A 22,003-nucleotide genomic window follows, 5' to 3' on the forward strand; every position below is an offset into this window, starting at 1 on the left:
AAAATTTGAACAAAGTGAAGTAAGTCTTCAAGGGTAAAAAGTCATTTTGAACTAAAAATCATACAGTTTTAAATTAAAAATTATCAAAAAAAAAAAGCCTCAAGAATATGGCTGAAAACTAATAAGCCTTTCTTTTTCTTTCTTTTTTTTTTTTTTTTTTTTAAAAAAAAAAAGGGATTTGATAATAAAAACAAGAGAGGAGCTTGATTTGAAAATAATTCTTTTTTATTTGTATTTTCAATTATTTTTCCGAGTTTTGATAGACTAAAAGAAACAGAGGGATTTACAAAAAATAAAACAAATAGAAAACTTACTGTACAAAAACTAATCAACATTTATTTACAGCTTTTCTGACGAAATACTTAAATTTACACTAAGGTACAAATGAGATGAAAGAAAAACAACACATTAATTTCAAATTTATTTTTAATCACAATCATTTACATATTCACAACTTTAAAATGACAAAGACATTTTTTTTTTTAAAAAAAAAAATCATCTGGGGATGAAAATCGCCTCTAGAATCTTTGTCAGGTTTTGATAATTTTTCAGATCCACACCACTCCTACCAGAATGCGGCAATATTTCCGTCCGCCCAGACTATGATTATTTTTAGCAATTGAATTTTCATTCGAACTTTTAAACGTTTGATTCATAGATTATTTCAAAAGAACTTTGGCATTCTTAAAGAAAATTTTTAAGGGAACAGTCATGAGACAGTTAGATAGTCTTGGATTATTTTTTAAAGAAAATTTAAAATCAGCAAGTACAACTAGAAAAAAAAGAGAGATAACATCTGGTGCTGATATAAATTAATTGAAGTTCAAAAGTGACAAAATTAAAATTCTATTTAAACGAATTATTAATGCCAGATAAGTGCATAGAGTGATATTAAACTGGGATTTATGAGAAGTTATGAAATGACTGAAACAAAAGCTTCTTAAAATGATACCTGAAGTAGAATAGAAGTCATTCATTTAGGAGTGGCATAGATACTAAGAATTGATACAAAAATTCTTAGCGGGGACATCTCAACAAGTCATTTCCCTATCAAATATTTCTAGTATTGGCTAAATTTACAAACTTTAACTCATGACCATAGAACAAAAGGAAAAACAGTTTTCTGAAGTGAAAAAAATAGAAGTATTCAGGTTAGGTATGAGAAAATGAATGTCGAAAAATAACACGGTCGTATCAATAACCTTCAGCAGAGGAATTAAACACACAAATGAAAGTGGTAGGATTTAAATAAAATATTAATCTGACTCTATCAAGGGCTGTTAAAAAGTTATCTCGGTAGGACTTCGTATTTGTCTTCAAAATAATTCCTTTGAGGAGAAATGAAGGATTCTACACTGTGGTTCAACTAATATAGTATACTGATCTTCCGTATTAAAATCGTCTTGGAAAGTCAAGAGTCATTTTAGGTGAGAACAGACAACTACAGCTTTGGTCTACATCTTGGTTCGACTAATGCCCTAAACACTGAACCCAAATTGCGTCACAGAGGATCAATGATTATATAGTACACTTCAAAGTAATGAGATGCACAGAAAGCACTAAAATCAGACATTTTCTTCAAAAAGACCTCAAAAGTTAAAGTTTCAGCTTGTGCTGGTCTCTTCTTTCCTAATATAGATTTTAACTCTCTCCTCTTATTTTCTACTAAGGTGATCCCTAATAAAACCAAGGCTAATCTCACTTTGTGCTTGACTGAAGATACATCTCTTTCCCTTTATAACCAAACGCTAGGTACAGTTACCTACAGGTGATCAACTATCATCAATAATTGAATGGATGGAAGGTTAGAACAAAAGTGCGACTAAGAGAAACAGTTAAGATAAGAGGCTCACAATAATGGAAGAAAAGCTCACATGAACAACTACAGAATACTTAGCAAAAGAATAAAAGGGAAAAAAACAATAAAGATGGCTTAACTGTGTCAATAAGCCTCTGATTTTGGTGTAGGGACGACTTGGTTCAATTTAATGTTTAGCTGAGGTTAAACCCCTGACATTATTGGAGACATTATCAATATACTTGGAGGGGTCATGGATGGTTCATTTTTTACTTTTGTGTGGGGCGTAAAGGCGGAGCACTGAGAGCCACAATGGGCAGGACAGGAAACATCACAGTGTATCTTAGAACAAATTTAAATGCTTGGCCAATATATATAAACCAGATGCTAAATGCTCTCTTTCAAGTCAGGAAAGTTCAGCACACCTTTCATTATGTTGCTTCCTGCACTGCTCATTGTCCAACTCAGCACAGTCTCAAAACTTCTGCCGCTAATGAAACAACAGTTAACATCTGAGCTGTTGTCATTATTAAGTTAGTGAGGTCAGGATTTGTACATCAAAATTAGCTTTCCCTTCTCCCTGAAGAGGTAGAAGATATCCTGTGCCAAGAAAGGGCGATTATGTTTACTTCCACACCAAAATCTTGACACCAAAACTAGACCATGCAAACCTTTCTATTCATAAGATTCTGCGATTCACCATTCGAATAGGAGGAAATTCTAAAATCCTGTTAAGGACAGGAATTAAGAGTACACAGTAACCTATGATACAAGGATAATTCTGACTTCATTAGAAGTACCTAGGTATTGATATCAAACATGCACCATTGGATTGAAGTACAAATAAAAATAAAAATGCATTGATATATGCTCTAAACATCACTTAGTACAGAAAGAAAGCACAACATATTAAAAACTATATCACAATGAATTTTATAAACCAAGGAAAATGATACAAACAGTGCTTATACAGTTCACAGTTAATAATGAGTACGTATCAAGAAAATTATGAAAACAAAAGTTCTGATTACACTTTGATAAAGAAATAAATCTTCCTATTTTGACAGAAGATTCCAAGGTTCACACTGGATCGATTAGAGTGAATGTCTCTGGTTTTTCACAAATCTGAGTGATAATTTGCACATTAATTTACTTTAAACAGCATTAATGTCACAAGTTGAGGAAGCACTGGCAGATTTGCATGTTTGATGGTGAAGTCATGGAGCTAAACCTAGATATAACAAACAACGCACAACATTTATAAAATTGCATTGGACTGAAAACATTAATAACAAAGAAATATTTACAACAGTGTCGGAAATCACGAGTGTACACTTGTTGTACTTTTACAGTGATATTCTTAACAACCTTGAAAAAACATTAACAATATCCAAAAAAAAATCAACAAGATGAAATAGGAATACTAAATATGTCATAAAAAAAATTAATGACAAGCATATGGGGGGGGGGGGGGGGGAGGAAGTGGATGGGAAACTTTTGAGGTATTTGGCAGGGTGTCTACAGCCTCAGCAGGAAAAATTTCCTGTCTTTTCAGATTACCAGATCAAAATGATCAAACTTCCCTGACTTTTCACAAATATAATAAATTGTGCAGAGAACTGAAATGAACGATTATTCTTTGCATTAGTTTTGTTGCAAGTGACAGAAAAAAAGGATTTTTTTTTGTTCCAGATGTTACTCATTTAATTGACTAAATCGCAATTCCTTATTTGAAATTATTTCTCTATGTTCTTGTAGCTGCAAGTGTAGTTTTGAGATTTTAACCCCCAACCAGACAAAGACGCAGATTGACTATGTGGGCAGTGCTAATGTTTTCCTTTCCAGATTTCATTTCTCAACATTTTTTAAATTACCAGTCTCCTTCATAAAAATCTCTGGCTTTTCTCAAATTTCTTTTACCCTGATGGAATGCCCTGACAATTCCCAGTTTTCCAGGCCTGTAGACACCGTGCTTGGCGACTAGATAAATGTTTGGTACAAGATTGCGCAGACTTAGTAAAAAATTACTTCAAAGGCCACTAAAATGGGGAAAGTACAATTACAAGATCATTTAGATAAATTAAAATAATGGAATTGGGACTGAGTTGTCTTAGGGGTAGCGAGAAAGTCCAAGATCCTCATTCAACACTTTCCTTCAGGTCAAAATTCCAAACTCAAAATCTTGATTTTAAAGATACGTCAAATCATCTGATATGGAATGAAAATTTCAAATGTCTTTCTCGTAATTCTATCTGCCGCAGAAAGATTCACAATTTTTCTTTCATTCATCACGAATGAGGAATATGTTTAATAATGATAATAATAGGAGAGGAAAAGAAATAAAAAATAAGGGTAATAATGAGCATTGGAGGTTGCATCTCTCACTCTCAGCAAATAATACAATTACAAGCGTGATTTTTACAATATTTCTTCCTTGCGCGGTTTAGACTAATCAAAAAAAATAATAAATAAATGAATGAAAAGAAAAGTTGAAAAAATCATAGACATAGGGAAAAAGATTGGGGGGGGGGGGGGGGGGGGGTAAAAATAAATTTGTGGAGATAAAGGAAATAAAAACATTTTTCACACAAAAATCATTTCGTTCTGGTATTAGTGGACAGAAAAGTGGCAGTCTTGTTGATTAAAATGAATAAAACATTTCATAAATAAATGAATGAAGAGATCATTAGTTATTCCTCGGGGTTTAAGTCTGAGGTAGTCGCTGGAAGGAGGCCTTTAACATTAAATGTAGGTAAGAAAATAATAAATTTCGAAAACAATTTTTTTCATATAAATGAGAGATTTCGTTTTTTGGGGTTCTTCACAATATTTGCGCTTATACTGACGGTTACTGGTCAAAATCAGCAGGAACTTCGGTATGAATTCATGATGAGGAAGTCAATTTTTTTCTAAGAGCTTACTAGCAATTGCACTTGGTGCAGTCATCCTGTCAAACTTATTAAAACAGTAAATAGATATGTAAGCGGATTTTTTTTTTGGTAGCGGACAGATAGTTCATTCATGAGCCAATTAGCATTTATTCATAACGAAAAGCATTCTCTAGCTTAAATGATAGATTATTGCCAAACATGAAGCAATATTGAGGAAATTTAAGAGAATAATTTGAGGACAGTTTAAGGCCTTTTTCCAGTAGGCCTCTCAATTTTTAGGCTCCTCGATTCTTGTCTGATAGATGATGATATGTATTAGAAAACAATGAGCCCTTATTGTATTGAGGTATACATCTCCAGGAAAAATATTCAAGGAGAAATTACTAATTTAAAAAAAGTGTATTTTTCAAAGAAAATACACTAAAAGGGGCTAAATCCTTTAACTTTAATATTTTACACATAATTCTGAGGATCAAAAACAAAATCACACACTTTGCTGAAAGAATGGTAAATGTTCACGATAACTGGGTTTTTTCCTTTTTTTCCTCCTAAATTCGGTGCTCTATTGGAAGGGCAAACAAATTACATATTTTTTCGACAGTAACTTCAATTCCATCAAATTAATTACACAAATTACCCATTTTGAGGTTTACGAAAAGAATTATCCTAGTTTAGAGCAAAATGCTAGTATAAATATAATAAATGAGGTTTTGAGATCTTCACGACTAAGGAGTATCAAGATTGCGTTCCGAAAAGAAGAACAAACTTCTTGCATTATTTCAGACATGAAATTTTGATTTGCCTAAAAAGATGAGTGCTTCAATACCTAAATAGGTTCATGCACTTTACTCCTTTTTGAAAAATGATGTCTATCTACGAGTTGGTGATGCAACTTCACAAGTCTAAATTTTCATTTTTGTTGGGTGATCTGCTATTGCTGGGGGATGGAGGTTCGCTGAGATGACCAATAAGACTTGTTTTGGACAGCTTTGTTACCGTCAATACTGAGGAGCACTAGCTTCCTGTCCAAATCTTGAGGTTTTTAAATTTTGACCTCTCTTGCAAAAAAATTCTTCTCTGGATTCTTGTTCAAAAACATGAACATATCAAGTATTATTTGCAGATGGAGGTGTAACAAAACCGCAGAAACTTGTTTGCATGCACCATAAAACTTTACATAGAAAACAAAACTCAAGTTTCAGCAACGTGGTCGGGACAGGGATGGGGTAGGGGGGAGGGCTGGATGACAGAGCCTAAATCGATTAAGTTCAACAGAGTGGGACCAGCATTAGTTCTCAAACAAATTTTTAAAAGAAATGAGGTATAAAATTGGATGGATGGATAAAATTCAATTTTATGTGTGCTAAAATAATATCCTTTAAAATGTAACGGTATAATTTTTTATCCTCTTCATGCTAATGGGTTCCTTGTAAATTCGAACTTAAGAGTCATATTTTGAAACCAGGTAAAGTGAGTTGGTTCCTTCCTGCTGAATTTGATCCTCAGGATAATATAAAGGGAATAAAAAACCACAAAAACTTAAGCTAAGTTATGAACCCTGGACAAGTAATAAAATCAGCCACAACTTGTTTTTAAAAGTTGGGTTTAGTTTATGATAAAGTAATTTGTAATAGAGGCATAGATATTCATTGATTTGAAAACTCTTGATCACAGTTATTGAGAAATTCGAGCAAATTTTTTCTAAGGCACGGGTAGAAGTGACGGACAGTAATAAAATTTGGCTCCTCGTTTCCGGTATTGCTTAAGTAAACTAGGTTCTGAAGAAGTCATCAGACGTTCAATAGAAGGAGAAACGGAGTAGAAACTTGTTTTTCTTCGAGTCAGAAAATACTCAGCTTGTCGTTGCATTGGGAAACCTTTGAAAGAAAAACAATTCTTCGCCCGACGTTGAACATTTCATCTTACAAATGCCGCTAATAGGCATTCTCAAAAGAAAGGATAATCGACGAATTTCTACAAGCATCCACAATTCTTCGTAAAAAAATCAGTATTGGGTACGAACAATACAACTTGTAGCTTAGACATTAGTTTTGCTTACATTTTTCGGTGATTAAACAATAATTTCAAATTAAGGCTACACTGTTTCATTAAAGTGCAAAAAAAAAACAAAAAAACAAAAAACAAAGAGTACATCACAGACAAAGATAAAATAGTATCACAGTACAAAGGAACGAAATAGATATTATGAACACAGTACCTATTAAAGCAAGGAAAACCATAAATTCATGAAGAATACAAAGTAGCACCTATTTGCACAGAGGCTATCCTCAATCATGACTACGATTACTTTTCAAGTTCAACTCTTAAGAGAGCATTTGAAACAACAGTATGTTTGTTCCAGTAAATAAATTCGCTGTAAAAACAAGGGTAATATACTGAAGGTGCATCTAATGAGTGTAAGTACAGACTTGGAATATCACTTGTTATTCTAGTTTCACAGCCTGTTTTGTAAAAATTTCACTTAAAAAAAAATCCTTTCTTTTTTCATGCAATCCAGTTTTTCCACAAAGCGGTTATTCTCAAATACCATTACGTTTTCAGTTGAATACACATTGGGATATGTAAGAAAAACTGAGCAGTGTGCCAAGATGCAGATATGTTTCAAAATTAAATGAATTTGTGGTATGTACCAGCGCATTCGTCACTGCCTCAAAATCATCAAGAAAAAGTAGATTCTTTGATGGATTCAGGGTTGCACAAGTGAAATGAAAAATTGGAAATTTCCATGAAATGTTTCAAGAAATTTCACAAAACTAAGAAAAATATTTGTAAGGGCTGGATGTGCAAACGTATTAAAGACAGCATCATGCAAAAACCATACTTTTTTGCGGGTGATTTCAAAAAACATTTTTCAATATCTTTCAAAAGTTTCTGAGATTTCATGAAATATTTCACATGATATTTCAAGATTTTATTTTTCTTGAAAAATTGAACCCTGGTTGCATTGAAGGCACTCAACCAAAAATGTGATTCCAGCCAAAGTGTTGCTGGTAAAAATTCAGCTTAAAATATTGTCAACAATTTTGCAAGAAACAATCAGACTTCTTAAGTTTAGAGTCAACTTTCTAGTCAATTGAAAACAAAGAAACAAAACAAACAGAAATATTTGAGTTTACTCATTGTGACACTTTACTGTCACAATCAGTTATAGGGGCGTCGGAAACTATTCCCAAAATTCTACCTAAAAAAAGATTTAAGTGTCCCTAAGTACGTTGGAAATTTTTTTATTGCCAGCAGAGCATTGAGTCTGTGACTTCATCATCTAAAACTTATGACCTAATTTTCGAGAGGTGTGAATATGTACAGCACTTTTTGAGGACCTTTGTAGCACTCTGTAGTCAATTAATCAGAGGCTTGTGCAAAAATATAGAAAACAATTTGTCTTGACCACATTTTAAGATAAGGATCTGACTCCAAATTGATGTGGAATAACTTTTGACAGATATAATTTATTTTTTTGCGGGCATTTCATATATTTCTGCTTGGTTGCACAAGGATCTGGTGCCTGGTTTTAATGCTGAATTTTAATTAAGGTACATGGTTTTACAGCACTTCTTGGAACGATTCAATAGTACGCTAATCAATTGATCATTTCTGGATTTTTTGAGATCTTTTTCACATATGCATGAGTTGCTTCAACAGCATTCTCTGACAATCTACGATGCTTAACCGCCACAAGACCCTGTCTTCCCATAGCCCTTTAAGGAGTTGACAATCCCTCAATTCATTTAAAACTCTCTGCCACCACCTTTTTCCTAGACGTCCCCATCATCTCTTTACAGGAGGAACCCAACCAAGCATCTTCTGTTCCATCTGCTTTTGGGATTTTTTTTCAAGAATCCTTAATAATCACATGATGCTGTTAGAGGACAGGGATTTGTACACGAGATATGACTGAGAAACATGATGAAATAGCTCTGAAAGTATAATGCAAATCAAAAGACAAAATGATCTGGGATGTTCATGCAAGACATACTTTTGTAGATAATCTGAGGTGTTTCTTCGGCAAATCTCGCATACTAAAGCATGATGTGTTCATTGGGGATTGTTGAAACAATAACTTGAAATTCAGAAAGCATCAATTAATTGGTTGACTATTCTATTGTTCTTCGAGGTTCTGAATCATTTGTCAAAATATTATTCGACAAGTATTCTGTTGATATAAAGATGACAGAGGAGTGATTCATCTACAGAGATTTTGCATCAAAATTGCAGGAAGATGGGAATACGGTTTCATCCACCAACCACATTTCAGAATCTGAGCTGAAAACTAAAACTTGGGGTCAAATTAGATCAAGTCACAATCAATGGTTTTAGCATAAACTTGTTTCTCTCATCACCTCACTTGCTTCACCTCAGATAAAGGTTCTCAGGCCTCTAAAAAAAGGTAAACCTATCCTTAGATTTCAGGCACATCTACTTGCGTAATAAATATTCCCCCATGGACATTGGTGCAATTTCTTGTTTAACATGAAATTGACCTACCTACCTACCTATCCCTCCCCCCAAAAAAAATCCTGAAATGCATTCATTCACGATTCTTACATCCATCAAATGTCGTAGGGTAAAAAATTTACTATATGATAGTACTTAGTACCCTTTCCACAAAGCCTGACAGGAACTAGAGAGACACCCCGCTTCACAGTTTTGGCTCAGATAGAAAAAAAACCCGGAAAAATATGGCCTTGAAGGTGAAGAGAGGGTAATCGGTTAAACATTTTCCAAATCCTGAAGAACTTCGGAAAATCATATTAAGTATGTTCATTGTGACAAGCAATTGAACGCATTTAAGATTAACTTTCCCCATCGTGAATTAAAGCCTCAAACACTTGCCTAAAAATTTAGTCACAGTAGGAAATCCTTAAAAAACCTCTATCAATACAATCTTGACCGGTCTCATATTATCTCTGAAGAACATTCCATTTCTTAGGTCATTAAGATCTCACCCCTTTCCTGCTCATTGTATGTAAAAAGCATTACCTTGTTTTGAGGTATGTGGAGAAAAAGACAAATCCAAGGTCTCTCTTAAAATTTCTCAGAACTAAAGAAACTAAACCGAAATTCGACGATTTTGAAACTGAGTTTTCAATGGCTGTTTCCAAGCGGCAAAGAAAGATAAAAAAACCCCATTAAAATAGATAATTCCCATGAGATGAATAAGAAGAATCCTGCAGATGCAAAGACAATGCGTCACTTTTACAACAGACAACCAGTTCCATTTGACCTTGTATATGAGTTCAACTGTAAAAGACATGATCACTATGATAAAGACTATTCCTACCTGTTTACGACTAACACTTCGCTTTGTCCTACTCCCTAAACCGCCTCCTCTCCGCATTACAAGTTCCTCTCTCAGTGATTCTTCTGTCGCACGTCTGAAGGGCATCTCATCTTCGAGCTCATCATCTTCATTGGCATCAGAAACTGGAAATCAATCATTTAAAAATTTTATTATAATTCAAACACTGTCCTCAAAATTAGTTCGAGACAATTTTTGGAGAGTTGGCATAAACAAAATTATTAGAATAAAACACTGGTTGCATGGACCAGCTCATTTTACGATATTTTCATCTCATTGCTAGGCGATAGGTAGTCCATATAGATTCACAATATTTGATAGCCAGATTTAGATAAAATGAAAAAAGAAAAATGCATAACCAAGAGATTTGAATAATAGAAGAGGTGTAAAAGGTTGATAGATAAGTTTCAAAATTCTCTAAAAAAACTTGAACTATAACCTCAAGAATTCCAAATCTGGTGGCCACAGTGGAGTTCAGACTCTAAGAAATATGTGAGAGACTTTACTAATTCCAATTCTAAAACAAATGTTACGATTCCTTACCAGGTGATAGACCGCCTTGAGGGTGATGCTTCGCACTACTGCTGATTACAAGAACTCTTCGCCTATCTGGAATGCAAAAGATTTACTTATTCACTTACGTTACGACAAAACTAACGTCACATTAACAAAAAGAAGAAAAAATAGCAATAAATGGTTGAAAACGATAACAATAAAGTGTTGTGAAAAATGATACATTCAAGGTGTTGATACGACAGAAAAAATTTCCTGCAACCTGAAATTTTCTGCTCACTCCATGCAAAACAGAAAACAATCAATTTATTCCGTTTGTTTTTCAACAGACCTAGTGGTTCCAAACGTTCTTGTTAGTAATTCAGTAGGTTCAATGAGGCTGTTGACACAATTTTTTCAAATCCATTTTTGTGAAGTTAGTTTTTAACGAGAATGTTTTTCCATTTTTCATTTAGTCAAGTTTGAGCTGAGAAAAAAACTTTCTATGTCACCAAAATTCAAATCCTGTTACGAATTGAAAAATATTGCATGATTCTATTGGCAAGGCTGTTCCTGGATCTTGCGACAATCTTTCTTAAATTGGTGGACGTTTCAGGACGAAGATGAAGACTGAAAAGCTGACGCCCGATTTTCTAATCAAATTAAAATCGAACTAACCACTTTCAACTCAAATGCTTGATATCTAAATCCTCGAGTTTGTTCATCTACTTTTTAAGCAAAAAGGAAAATCTATTGCTTTTTTGGTGAATTGATTTTAATTACCAATTTCAAGAAAACTTGTAGAATCTAAAGGATACAAAAATAATGAATATATTTACCTTTGCCAATTTTTTCTTCTTTCACTGATCTCTTGTGCTTCTTTGGTTTCTCCTCTTTGATTTTAGATTTTTTCCTTTGAACAGTAAAATGTCATAGAATTACACAGAGCAATTAACATACACTTTAGAAAGAATGTGGCGAGATGATTCCATCATAAAAGAGGCAGACAGATGTCACTGGCAGTTCTTAACCTAAGCAAGCCCTTATATGTATACAAATTAGGCAAAAAACTTTGAGTAAATAATGAATTAATGGTGGAAAATATGCTTCAAATCATTCTATGTGCAACATTTGTCCAAAAAATGGCCATGTTGCATTAAACCTCCACCTTGCAGTCTGCAATAATTCAGACGTTTTTCGCTTGAGTCAACGCAGCACCACTGATGGCAGAGAGCTCAAAAAAATACATGAGAAATTTCATGGACCTCTCCTGTAAAACCGTTACAAAGAATTACCTACTCAGTTTACAATGAAAAAAATTGCTCCTAAAAATTGGCCTCATCAATAAAAGAATGAACATTCAAAGTTGTCACAGAATTAAGAAGGTAAATTTCCTTGATCTGTGGAGACCCTAAGAAAGAAAGAAAATAAATAGTACTTACTTTCCTACGACACTTTCAAATGCTGACTGAACAAGACGTGATGGCAGACTTTCGTTCACTGACCCAGCCTACATGAACAGATATGTAAAATACAAAAATATATTTCAATAAAACTGAGAGAGTTTAAGACATGTTTCTTTAAACAGTCAGAAAGAAACAAGCAGGTTTACTTCAATCAGAGCTGAATTTACTTTGATGCGGGAATACATGTTTAAGAGCTTAATTGATTGCAATTTTCAAAATTATTAGTGACATGAATTCACCCCTGACTTGTAAATGACCTCACTGACGATAATACCAATATTATAGTTGCCAAAAGGCATCAATTAATAACTTCACCCACACACATTTGATGACACAAAATGCCATTTAGTTCTCGTGAATAGCTTAACTAATAATATTTTTAAAAAAAAAAAAAAAAAAAAAATCACCAGATGATAATCTGTCGAACGAGATATATTAGCTTATATATTATACCTGGAGCAATGCTAAAAATTTTGAGGAGAAAAAGGACTAAGTAACAAGCAAACAAACAAACAAAACCTCTACAGCAACAGAGTAGGGGCTAATATTGACCATGTGACCAGGGTCTTCAAGGGGCTCACCTGATTCATTCGTTCAGCTCTCCGTCGTTTCAGTTCATTCCTCAGATCCATCTCTTCATCGCTTTCTCGGTCCCTTACTTTGTGTTTCTTGTCCTTCTTCCTCTTTTTCCTTTCCTCTTTCTCCTCCTTTTTCTTCACCTTCGAGATTTTTTTCACAACACTTTTGTCGAGCAACTCAAGGAGAGGTTTCAACTTGATGAGAGGTTTTGATGCTGCATCTGATGATTCATTAGGTTGACGAGGAAAAGAATTCACTTTGTTCATCGATAATTTATGGATGCCTCCTTTATCACTCGATAACTCTGGTTCATTGATTTCCATCGGATCTAAGAGAAATAACAAGCAACAAGACAATTAAAAGCGTGGACAATCAGGAGATAAACATCTATGCAAACATCCATTTCGACTCCTTTTCTTTTTGGAAATTATGTGAAAAGAATATGAAAAAATGAGAACAAGTGAGCTGATAAAATAATTGTTAAATAGCGTAAAAATGATCAGCTCTTTGTTTCAGCAAAGAATTAATGCTGAAAAAAAAAAAAACAAAACAAAAGGCCCGAGTTAGCACTATCCAATAGATACCGAGTATGACAATCAAATCGAGATTTTGAAGGCCAATTGATAGCATGTTCAAATCATTTGAACATAATTTTTTGGCCTGTTGAACATGAGAGATATGCAGCATTTTATCATTTTGCTTACAACACTTGTCTTCAAATATGTACATTCCAACTCATTTTTCACAATTTTTTTCAGTCAAAAAAAGTGTGTTTTTTTCAGTCAAAAAAAGTGTGTGTGTTTTGAGGGAAATGGGGCATAGCACAAGTTTTGTTACCCTGACAACCTGCTACCAAGAGCAGCTCTACTCACATGGCTTAATACAAACAGAAGTATTACTGATATTATAAAAAAATAGATACATGAGATGTGGGAACTTACCAAAATTGATAACTAAAGCTGAGTCTTCCATCTCTCCAACGCCTTCACCTCGCGACGAGGGAGCAAATTCATTTTGGAGTTGGGTAAAGTCATTAATATTCGTCAGAGCAGCATCGTTATTAATTTCTTGCTTAATACGTACAGGCAGCTCAGGTAGCTCCTCAGGTTCGTTGGGCTCTGGAGGCTCTGCCCATGAGGGTAACCTTTTTCTTTGGAACTCTTGCATCATGGGAATACCAGCAAGGGGACCCTGTTCTTGGAAAAAGGCAGGGTTCATTTCTCTCTCGTCTGAGCAATTGGGTAACTCTTCTCTCAGTGGATTTTGAGCGGTGAGAGGTTTCCTAGAATTGTCTTCACTGATAGAGAGATTCTCTTGACTGGAACTAAGAGCGTTTAATTTTATCTTCTTTGGGACAGGTTTGACTACATCTTTGCTTTCAAATTTTCGCCGCCGTGCCTCCAACACAGGATCTAATTGCTCAGCAGGGGCCAACCTCTCTTTGGAATCGCTGTCAACAGGTGATTTTTTTCTCTTGGTTTCAGTTTGTTTCCGACGGTCCAGTATTTTCTCTCGGGCATCAAATTTCCTTTTAGCATTGGTATTTTCATCAGTCTTAGGAGGACTAGATCGACTAGTTGAAGAGGCAGGCACTTTATGGTCTAATTTCCGTCCGTGAGGAGATCTGTGCCTAGAAGTGGAGAAAAAAAGGGGGGAAAAGGTTAGAATTCAAGAATTCCAAAAAGTGGAAGATCTTGGGTACTCAAAATAAAATTCTCAACTGAATTACTGAAGTACACGCATTTTCGTTTGAGGCACTAAGGTTGCTGACATTCAAAAATATATTTCTTGCTTAAAATTATCAACAAAACCCAGACGAATACTTCATGATGACTTCATGAACACTATTCGCTTACCACCCCAACAGGTAGGAATAGAAAGTTAAGAAGCCAAAGACATTTTTTTTCATACATAAAAAAAAACTCCTTTCCAAATGAGCTTATGAGCAGTAATACCTCACATTTCTTGAAATCGTCAATTTTTGTATGAATGATAGGAGACTCGCTGTTTATCTCTCCAACTAGAAAAATTTAGTAAAGTTCATGATAAACTATCAGGCATCATTTCCCCGGATTTGTTCAAAGGCAATATTTATTGGTTCTAGATTTGTACTTAAAAAGCTACTATTGTGAGATCGATGGCGTTCAGTAATCAAAATAGGGGCAAAGGAAACTACGACCACTGCCGAAATTAGGCACAAAAAGCAGATACTAGTTTTCTTGCTAGATTACAGAAAAACAATTGAAACAAATTTTGGATATAATTTTAAGCATTGGCACCTTGTCAATTTTTTTAGAACTCCCTTCTGAGTCTAGAATAACTGTTGTTATTTTCTATTTTCCATGGCCTTCTTAGAACTCTCTCTTTATTTTGAACTGCAGGGAATAATTTGAAATATGACAACCGAACAAAGAACTTCATAAAAAAGCAAAAAATGTATAAGACGTTACCTATTTTGCTTGGGTGATGTTGACCTTTTATCAACCTCTGATTTTTTCCAACGAGGGGATTTGGATCTGAAAAAGGAGGTAGTGATTAAAATTTTGTCGCAACATTAGAAAACGTTGCTGTAAGTTAATTTAATAGTCATTTTCAGCATATTTACATCAGTGTGACATTTTAAATTTTCCTTATGTCTACACGCTTTTGAGTTTGTTTTGATATAGTTTCATACACTTTTCAATGGCTTTGGTGTCCGCCACATAGGTACGTCCAGATGAGAAAATTCTTGTTTTTTTTGCGTTCAAAAGTTGTTAAGGAAGTTTTGAGATGAAATGCGTCATTAATTCCCAATATTGTACTCAAGAACAGTACTTCTGAGTTGCACGTTACCAGCTTGTTCCATTAGTCTGCTTCTCTGAGAGCTAATTTCATACAATTGTGAGAGAAAGAGAAAAAAGGAATGGTTCTATTTTGTTTGCATTTCCGCTTCTCATTATAGATTTGTCAAATCATCTAAAACTTCTATTTTCTCAAAAGATTTGAATAAATCTACATACAATCCAAACAAGTTGCGGGGCGTTTTAGAGTACTGTATGGAGCTAGGACTCTTTTTGTAAACAAGAAAAAGTAACAATTTACCTTTGACGTGAATTTGAAGTTGCTTTTTCAGATGAAAATCCGGGGCTTGAAGACTTTTGAGGATTATACCTGTTGCTGGGCGACCTTCTTGGCGAATTTCGGCGATGATGAGAGCGTTGCAATCTTGGCGAACCTTGTCTCCTTGTGGGTGAAAAATTTGTGCTGTTTCGTGGTGATCTCCCAGGAGAAATAGCTCTTTTATTAGGAGATAATCCATCAACAGGTGATTTTGATCCAACAGGTGATCTTGGTCTTCGCACTGGAGATAGTGGTCTTCTACTAGGTGACCCACGACCTCTAGTTGGTGATAATTGTCTTCTTAACGGTGAACTTGCTCTTGATGACGGTGAAAATGGCCTCCTACCAGGATGCTGTGATCGCCGCTCAGGGGACAACCTCCTGCTCGGCGAAAATTTTCGTGGAGAGGTTGGCCTCCTTACAGGTGATAATGATTTCTTGCCAGGAGATGAAGGTTTCCGAAGAGGCGACAATGGTCTCCTGTTAGGACTTAATGGTCGCCTTACTGGAGAAAGTGGTCTTCTGGACGGTGATCCATGCCTCCTGACCGGGGAAAAGGCCCTTCTGGATGGTGATCCTGGCCTCCTCAAAGGTGAAAGCCGTCTTCCTGGAGACAAAGGTCGTCTATGAGGAGATAAGGGTCTTCTCCGGGGTGATAATGACCTCCTAGGAGATAAAGAACGTCTATCAGGTGAAAGTCTTCTGGGAGGAGATCTTAACCCTGGGGAGCCAATTTTTCGAGGTGGCGAGTCAGGATGGCGACGCAATCTTCTGTCAGGTGATCTTGATGGTCTTCTGGACAATCCTGTTCGTCTATTTGGCGACAAAGGCCTCCTACCAGGGGACAATCTTCGAGATGGAGAATACGATCTCCTACCAGGAGATGGGTAACGTCTGCTAGGAGACAGGGGTCGCCAACTGGGGGAGTGTGGCCTTCTGACAGGGGATGGCCTGCGCAAAGGAGAGAGTGGTCTCCTGGGTGGTGATCTGGAAGGGGTCGGGGAGCGATGCCTGCGAGGCGACAAGGAAGAGGAACGACGACCTCTAGGTGGCGAGCCCAATCTTCTACCAGGTGATTTGGCTCGACTTCCCACAGGACTCAAGTACCTAGAATACCTAGGTGGAGACCCTGTTGGTCCAGCTCTATAAGTTGGAGATAAAGGAGAGGGAGACCGCCTACGCCTATCCAAGAATCCTCTGGGCGAGGGAGAACGTGAATATCGCCTTGACGGAGGAGAGAAATTTGGTGACTTTCTCGAGTGAACTGGAGATGTGCGATAGTAGGGAGGTGAGCGTGACCTGCTTCGGAATCTTCTTGGTGAGTATTGCCTGGATCTGGGTAAAATTGGTTCTATACCTGATCCTCTACTTGGAGAGATTGGTTTGGACCCCCTGGGTGGCGACCTATGGAGTGGTGGGCTGAATTCAGTTCTTGGTGGGGGTAACGATGTTTTACTAGGAGCAGGTGATAATTTTCTAGCGGATGGCGATTTGGGTCTCTGATGAGAGCTAATCTCTTTCGAATTATCTATAGCGTCGATATTAGTTGTGCTATGACTATCTGAATTTGAAATAGAGCTACTTACAACTAAATTGGAAACATTTTCACTAGTTTCTATTTTACAATTGGCTTCATTGACGATGATATTGGAGGCATCCTCAAATTTCGCCAATTCTTGTTCTGACTCTTGCGGATTATCACAATATTTTACAATTCTAATTTCTTCATTAGAGTTAATGGACTTAGACTCTTTTGCATCTAAATCACTTGTTTTTGAAGACTTGCCGTCATTTGTATCGTATATTACTATAGAGCTCTGCTTAGTTTTCTTTACAGGAGTCTTGGTTGATTTAGCTTTACTAGGTTTGACATCTCCACCACTCATTTCTTTTTCCATTTTTTCCATTAACTTATCTAGGTCATCCTCATCATCATCTAGTAAATTTAACACATCAGGATCTTCTTCTTCCTCTTTTTCATCTTCTGCATCTTCATCTTCAGAACTTTCACTGGAGTCGGAGTCCTCTACTTCATAGCGGCTGAACTTTGAAGATTCTGAAAAAGGAAAAAATTTGATGACAGAGTTTTACGGGACAAAGTAAAGCAAAGACCTTGGAACCGTATTAAACAGTTTCCCTAATTCTCTAAAAACTTAGACCTTTCTGACCTCTCATTATTCATGGTAGTAAATAACAATTCTTTCATGAGCCACAAATGTTGATCTAACACACATCGTATCTTGTGGTGTCCTATCTTTTGGAGTGATAATATGCAAGAAAATATTTGATTCACTCAGATCATGAGATATATTTGAAAATTATAACAAATGATAGGACTTGTTTAATTGGAGAGATTTTATTTTACAAAGTTGTTCCATTTTCTGCTGTTATTTCTAGGAAGTAGGTATATAAAGCATTTAGAATGATGGGTACGGTTATTAATTGAGCATTACCTTCAGTCTTTTCTTGTTCTGGTTCTTTTGAGTTGGCTGTCACTTTGCAGTATCTATGCTGCGGTAAATCCAAAGAATTGTATAATTTATCTTTATCCGTAACTGTCTTAACTGGTTTTTCAGGACCTGTCTTTGTGGCTTCTTCAACTTTCTCGTCTGCTGTGGCATCTAGTTTTTTCAGGTTTTGTGACTGTGTTAGAGTGATCAAGTTGTTGTGAGCTGTTGGACTCGGTGCTGGAGGTCTCACGTGAGGAGGTGGAGCACGGGGCCGCATGTGCATCTGTCCCCGACCAAAGGGGAAACCCTGACACAAATTTATGAAAAATTAAAAACAAAAAACAAGCTAAATCATCTCATAAGTAGCTGGAAGACATTACAAATTTTGATCATCAGAATTAGTTGAACAAGCAACTACACTCATTTTATGAAATTCAAAAATTTTATAAAAAGCGTGAATTAAAATTTTAACTTAATACTACCATTTTTAAAAAAAAAATTCAAATTTATTCAAAATATCAACAGTGTAAGTCAGTAATCACATAACTCAGTTTGCAACGATGTAGAATTCCTGTCATACTTTATTTTTTAAACGGAAAACTACTCAACGGCAATTCCTCAAAACTGCCATGATTTTTCTTCTCCATGAAAAGAAACTTCTGCAAAAACTTCAAGGAATGATGTCAATTTGTTCTCATTTAGAACAATAACATTGAAGCGGAGATTTTCAGACACCGCAAACAAGATATGTGATTGCGGACTTACGCTGTCAATATATAATTCACACTCTACTTCTGCAGGCTTGATCCATTAAAGAAAAGTTTGAATTGGTTGACATGAAAATTTCATGATGGGTAAATAAAATCACAGTATCAATTTAAAATAATATTGGGATTGCCTGGATTTGAGCTGCAGACCTCTTGGCTGGTGCGCAATGCTCTAAGCTTCTAGAATATTTTTGTACTGAAATTAGCATTACTTAGGCAGAATACAGCATCAGGTATTTTGCGATCCTTTATGCCAAAGTTCAGAAATTTTAGTTGGGTCAGGACTCATTTGCAAAAACGCTGAAATGGTAGTCTAATAGTTTTGTAACAAGAAAATTTTTGCTACACTCTGGTCAGAATTCAAGTGGAACACTGCTTCCTCTCTCTTTGTTGGTTAGTTCGGCTAGTAATCAAAGTAGGTTGTGTGCCAAAGTGTTGTTAAATTGTTTAATTCTGGTGTTTTCTCAAAATCAAGGTGTTAACCTAAACCTAAGGTGCAGTAAGGTGCATGAATTCTGTAAGAAGAAAATTCACTCACCCTTTTTCCTCTTTTGCCTCTTGGGGGCCTTCCTCGAGGACGCAATGGTCCACCGATTTCATTAAACATAGGGCCAGGTGGCGGTGGATAAAACATGCCATCTGGTCCTGGGGGTCGTGGAAATGGAAGATTTGGTGGTGGGCCCATCATCGGCGGAGGACCTTCAGGATGGAAGCCTTGAGGAACGTCGACTGGCGCCGGATAACCAAAGTCAATTTGGCTATTATCAACTGGATGTAATGGAATGCGGCTCAAACCTTCTTGAGGGTATGGCACATTATTCTGATAGAGAATGCCTTCAGGTGGGGGAACATTTTGGTATCCCATTTCATTGGATGGGAACGATTGGTATACTGGTTGGATCTGATTGGAAAAGGCGTTGCTTTCAGAGTAGGCAGGCCCGCTGCCCACTTGTTGAGGCTGAGAGTTAGTGTCATTGTTCCGTTTCAGTGACTCTAAAGCTGCTAGTCTTAGTGCCTCAATGTCATCTTCATCATCACTCATACTCTTCATCTAAAAAAAGAAAAAAAAGAAAACCATACTAATAAATATATTGTGGGAGATGAACTTCAGCCAAAAAAGGAGTGATTAACAATGTCACAGAATACTACAACTTAGTTTGACATCACAAATTAACTCTTAATTAGATTGCATTTTGCAAACAAGGACCAAGAGCATTCCAATGTCACAAGGATCATGCAACTTCTTTATCCTTACAAATAAGTATTAACTGATTTTCTGAACAAGTTTTATCTTTACTCTCAATAAACTATAAATTCAAGATAAAAGTTACTTACTGTTGTCAATTCAATTTTTTTCATGATTTCAGCAAGTTTATTGCAACCTTCTAAGCTGCATAATCCTTGCAACATTGGAATGCTCTTGGTTCTTTTTTGCAAAATGCAATCCATTTAACCCATTCACCTCATTTGATGAGCACACTCGTCAGCGTGCGCCTGGGACAGCTAAGTTGATGAGTTAATTTGCGCCACCTATCAGCACTGCTACGCACTTGTTTTGATCGTGTTTTTTTTTCATTCTACCAATAGATGGCGTCTCATGCGTAGCAACGCTGACAGATGGCTCGAGTTAACTCATCAGCTGACATATCGTCACCTTCCAGGCAAAGGACCTTCCTTGCCTGGAAGGTGACGATATGTCCTAGGCGTCTTCGCTGGGATGATGATTAAGCCTGGCTATGTACTTATGCAAGAGACGTGTGAGGTGTTCTTGGACAGTCTCCATGTTTGCATTTGAATGAATGACATCGACATAAGAATAATTATGGCAACCGGTAATTTACCCCAGGAATTTGTTCTATGCAACTTGTAGAATTTTAAGGATGGAGGGGGGAGCAGTTCCCGAAATTTGGGAGCCATGGGCCCAGACAGGTCTGATAACAGTCTTTTAGAGGAGTAATTTTTTCCAAAGGGAAACTTTAAAGGATAACACTGCATCTTCCATTTTAGGTTAAGTTAGGTAAAGCTCCTGGGGGTAGAGGCGAAGGACTAATATTACACTCAGGAGACATAACCATGTGGAATTCTTGGTCAATTTTCTTTACTCTCTCATAAATGGTCCTATACTAATAAATTTACCTCGTTAAAAACAATGGCAGAGCAAGGAATACACGCATCAAGGTTACAAACAGCAAAGCGGGGCAGATGGGTTCGATAAAAAGGTCTACCCTTGGCAATCAAGTAGCTTCGCTACAGATAAAGCTACAGAATTTGACGCACCCGACTTAGTCGCACTAAGTAATATAAGATTGATTATGCAGAGAGAAAGCAGTACACAAAAAGAGATATAGTAGTCAAAATTTCAGTGTGGAATAGGTATCCTCCATGTTGTTTCTGGAAGAAGGATGTGATGCAAGTAGACACACAAGCAGGACTTACATTGGAAATTTGTGGCAGAGAATTGAGGAACCGTATTTTCAGTAGAATTTAAAAAGCATGATGAACTGATCAATCTGAAACAACTTAGTGCAGAAAGGCGAATTCGAACGATTAGCACTACTTCAATTACAATGAACTAATCAACTTTCAGACTTTCACAGTTCTTTTTCTTTCACTGACTGATGGGGGGGGGGGGGGGGCAGCTACTCTGTGCGTCACACGTCACGTGAACTATGACGTCACGGAAAGCAATATGTCAAAAATAGCGGGTAATTCAAATTTACACTTATGAATTTTAAAGTGCTTGATATAAAAACGGCTTTTTTCGCCCCTCCGTGGAATTTCTTCAAATTTTGTCGAACGATTACTCATACTTGAACGCTTCTTTTCCCAAATTTTCGGACCCCCAAAAAAATTTTGGAGAGGCGCTAGGGGGGGGGGGGGGGGGGGGGGGGGGACTGAGACTGTGGAAGTAAAAAAAAAGTCAGAAAAGTCAAGAAAGATATCGAGGACCGGTTTGGACGAAAACTCGGCTAAAATTGCATACTTTAAGACTGTAAAGATCAAAATCCCGATATCACGTTGTCAAGTTAACGTATGAGCTTTTTTTCAGTTTTTGAATTGATAAAATTTCTTTTAAACAAAGAAATCACAAGGTACTCATTTTTTTTTTGGAATTAAAACCAGTTTTTAAAATTGTTCGTT

The 22,003-nt window shown here is 36.2% G+C and overlaps 1 protein-coding gene across 4 annotated transcripts; it reads right to left on the reverse strand.

Moving 5' to 3' along the window:
- Window positions 1–203: 203 nt before the first annotated feature.
- LOC109033284 (uncharacterized) lies at window positions 204–21,483 on the reverse strand. Of its 4 annotated transcripts, none has more exons than XM_019045844.2 (12): window positions 21,299–21,483; window positions 19,401–19,913; window positions 18,099–18,402; window positions 15,628–17,701; window positions 14,997–15,062; window positions 13,488–14,176; window positions 12,549–12,874; window positions 11,944–12,011; window positions 11,341–11,414; window positions 10,553–10,618; window positions 9,992–10,134; window positions 204–3,029 (listed from the first exon to the last, which is right to left on the reverse strand). In XM_019045844.2, the coding sequence occupies exons 2-12, from the start codon at window positions 19,911–19,913 to the stop codon at window positions 3,024–3,026; spliced, it is 4,329 nt and encodes a 1,442-aa protein (XP_018901389.2). In that variant the 5' UTR covers window positions 21,299–21,483; the 3' UTR covers window positions 204–3,023. The 4 variants fall into 4 exon arrangements, with proteins under 4 accessions (XP_018901389.2, XP_018901388.2, XP_018901386.2 ...); XM_019045843.2 differs by having other exon boundaries at window positions 204–8,980; XM_019045841.2 differs by having other exon boundaries at window positions 204–10,134.
- Between the last annotated feature and the right edge of the window lie 520 nt (window positions 21,484–22,003).

Source organism: Bemisia tabaci, unplaced genomic scaffold, assembly GCF_918797505.1.
Source record: "Bemisia tabaci unplaced genomic scaffold, PGI_BMITA_v3".
NCBI classification, from domain to species: domain Eukaryota; kingdom Metazoa; phylum Arthropoda; class Insecta; order Hemiptera; family Aleyrodidae; genus Bemisia; species Bemisia tabaci.

Coding starts and splice junctions, on each gene's coding strand:
- LOC109033284 (XM_019045841.2), bottom strand. CDS start 19,913: ATGAAGAGTATGAGTGATGATGAAGATGACATTGAGGCACTAAGACTA. Junction 12,012..12,548: donor GAGCTGAACGAATGAATCAG/GTGAGCCCCTTG, acceptor CTGTTCATGTAG/GCTGGGTCAGTGAACGAAAG. Junction 10,619..11,340: donor AGAAGAAAAAATTGGCAAAG/GTAAATATATTC, acceptor TTTGCATTCCAG/ATAGGCGAAGAGTTCTTGTA.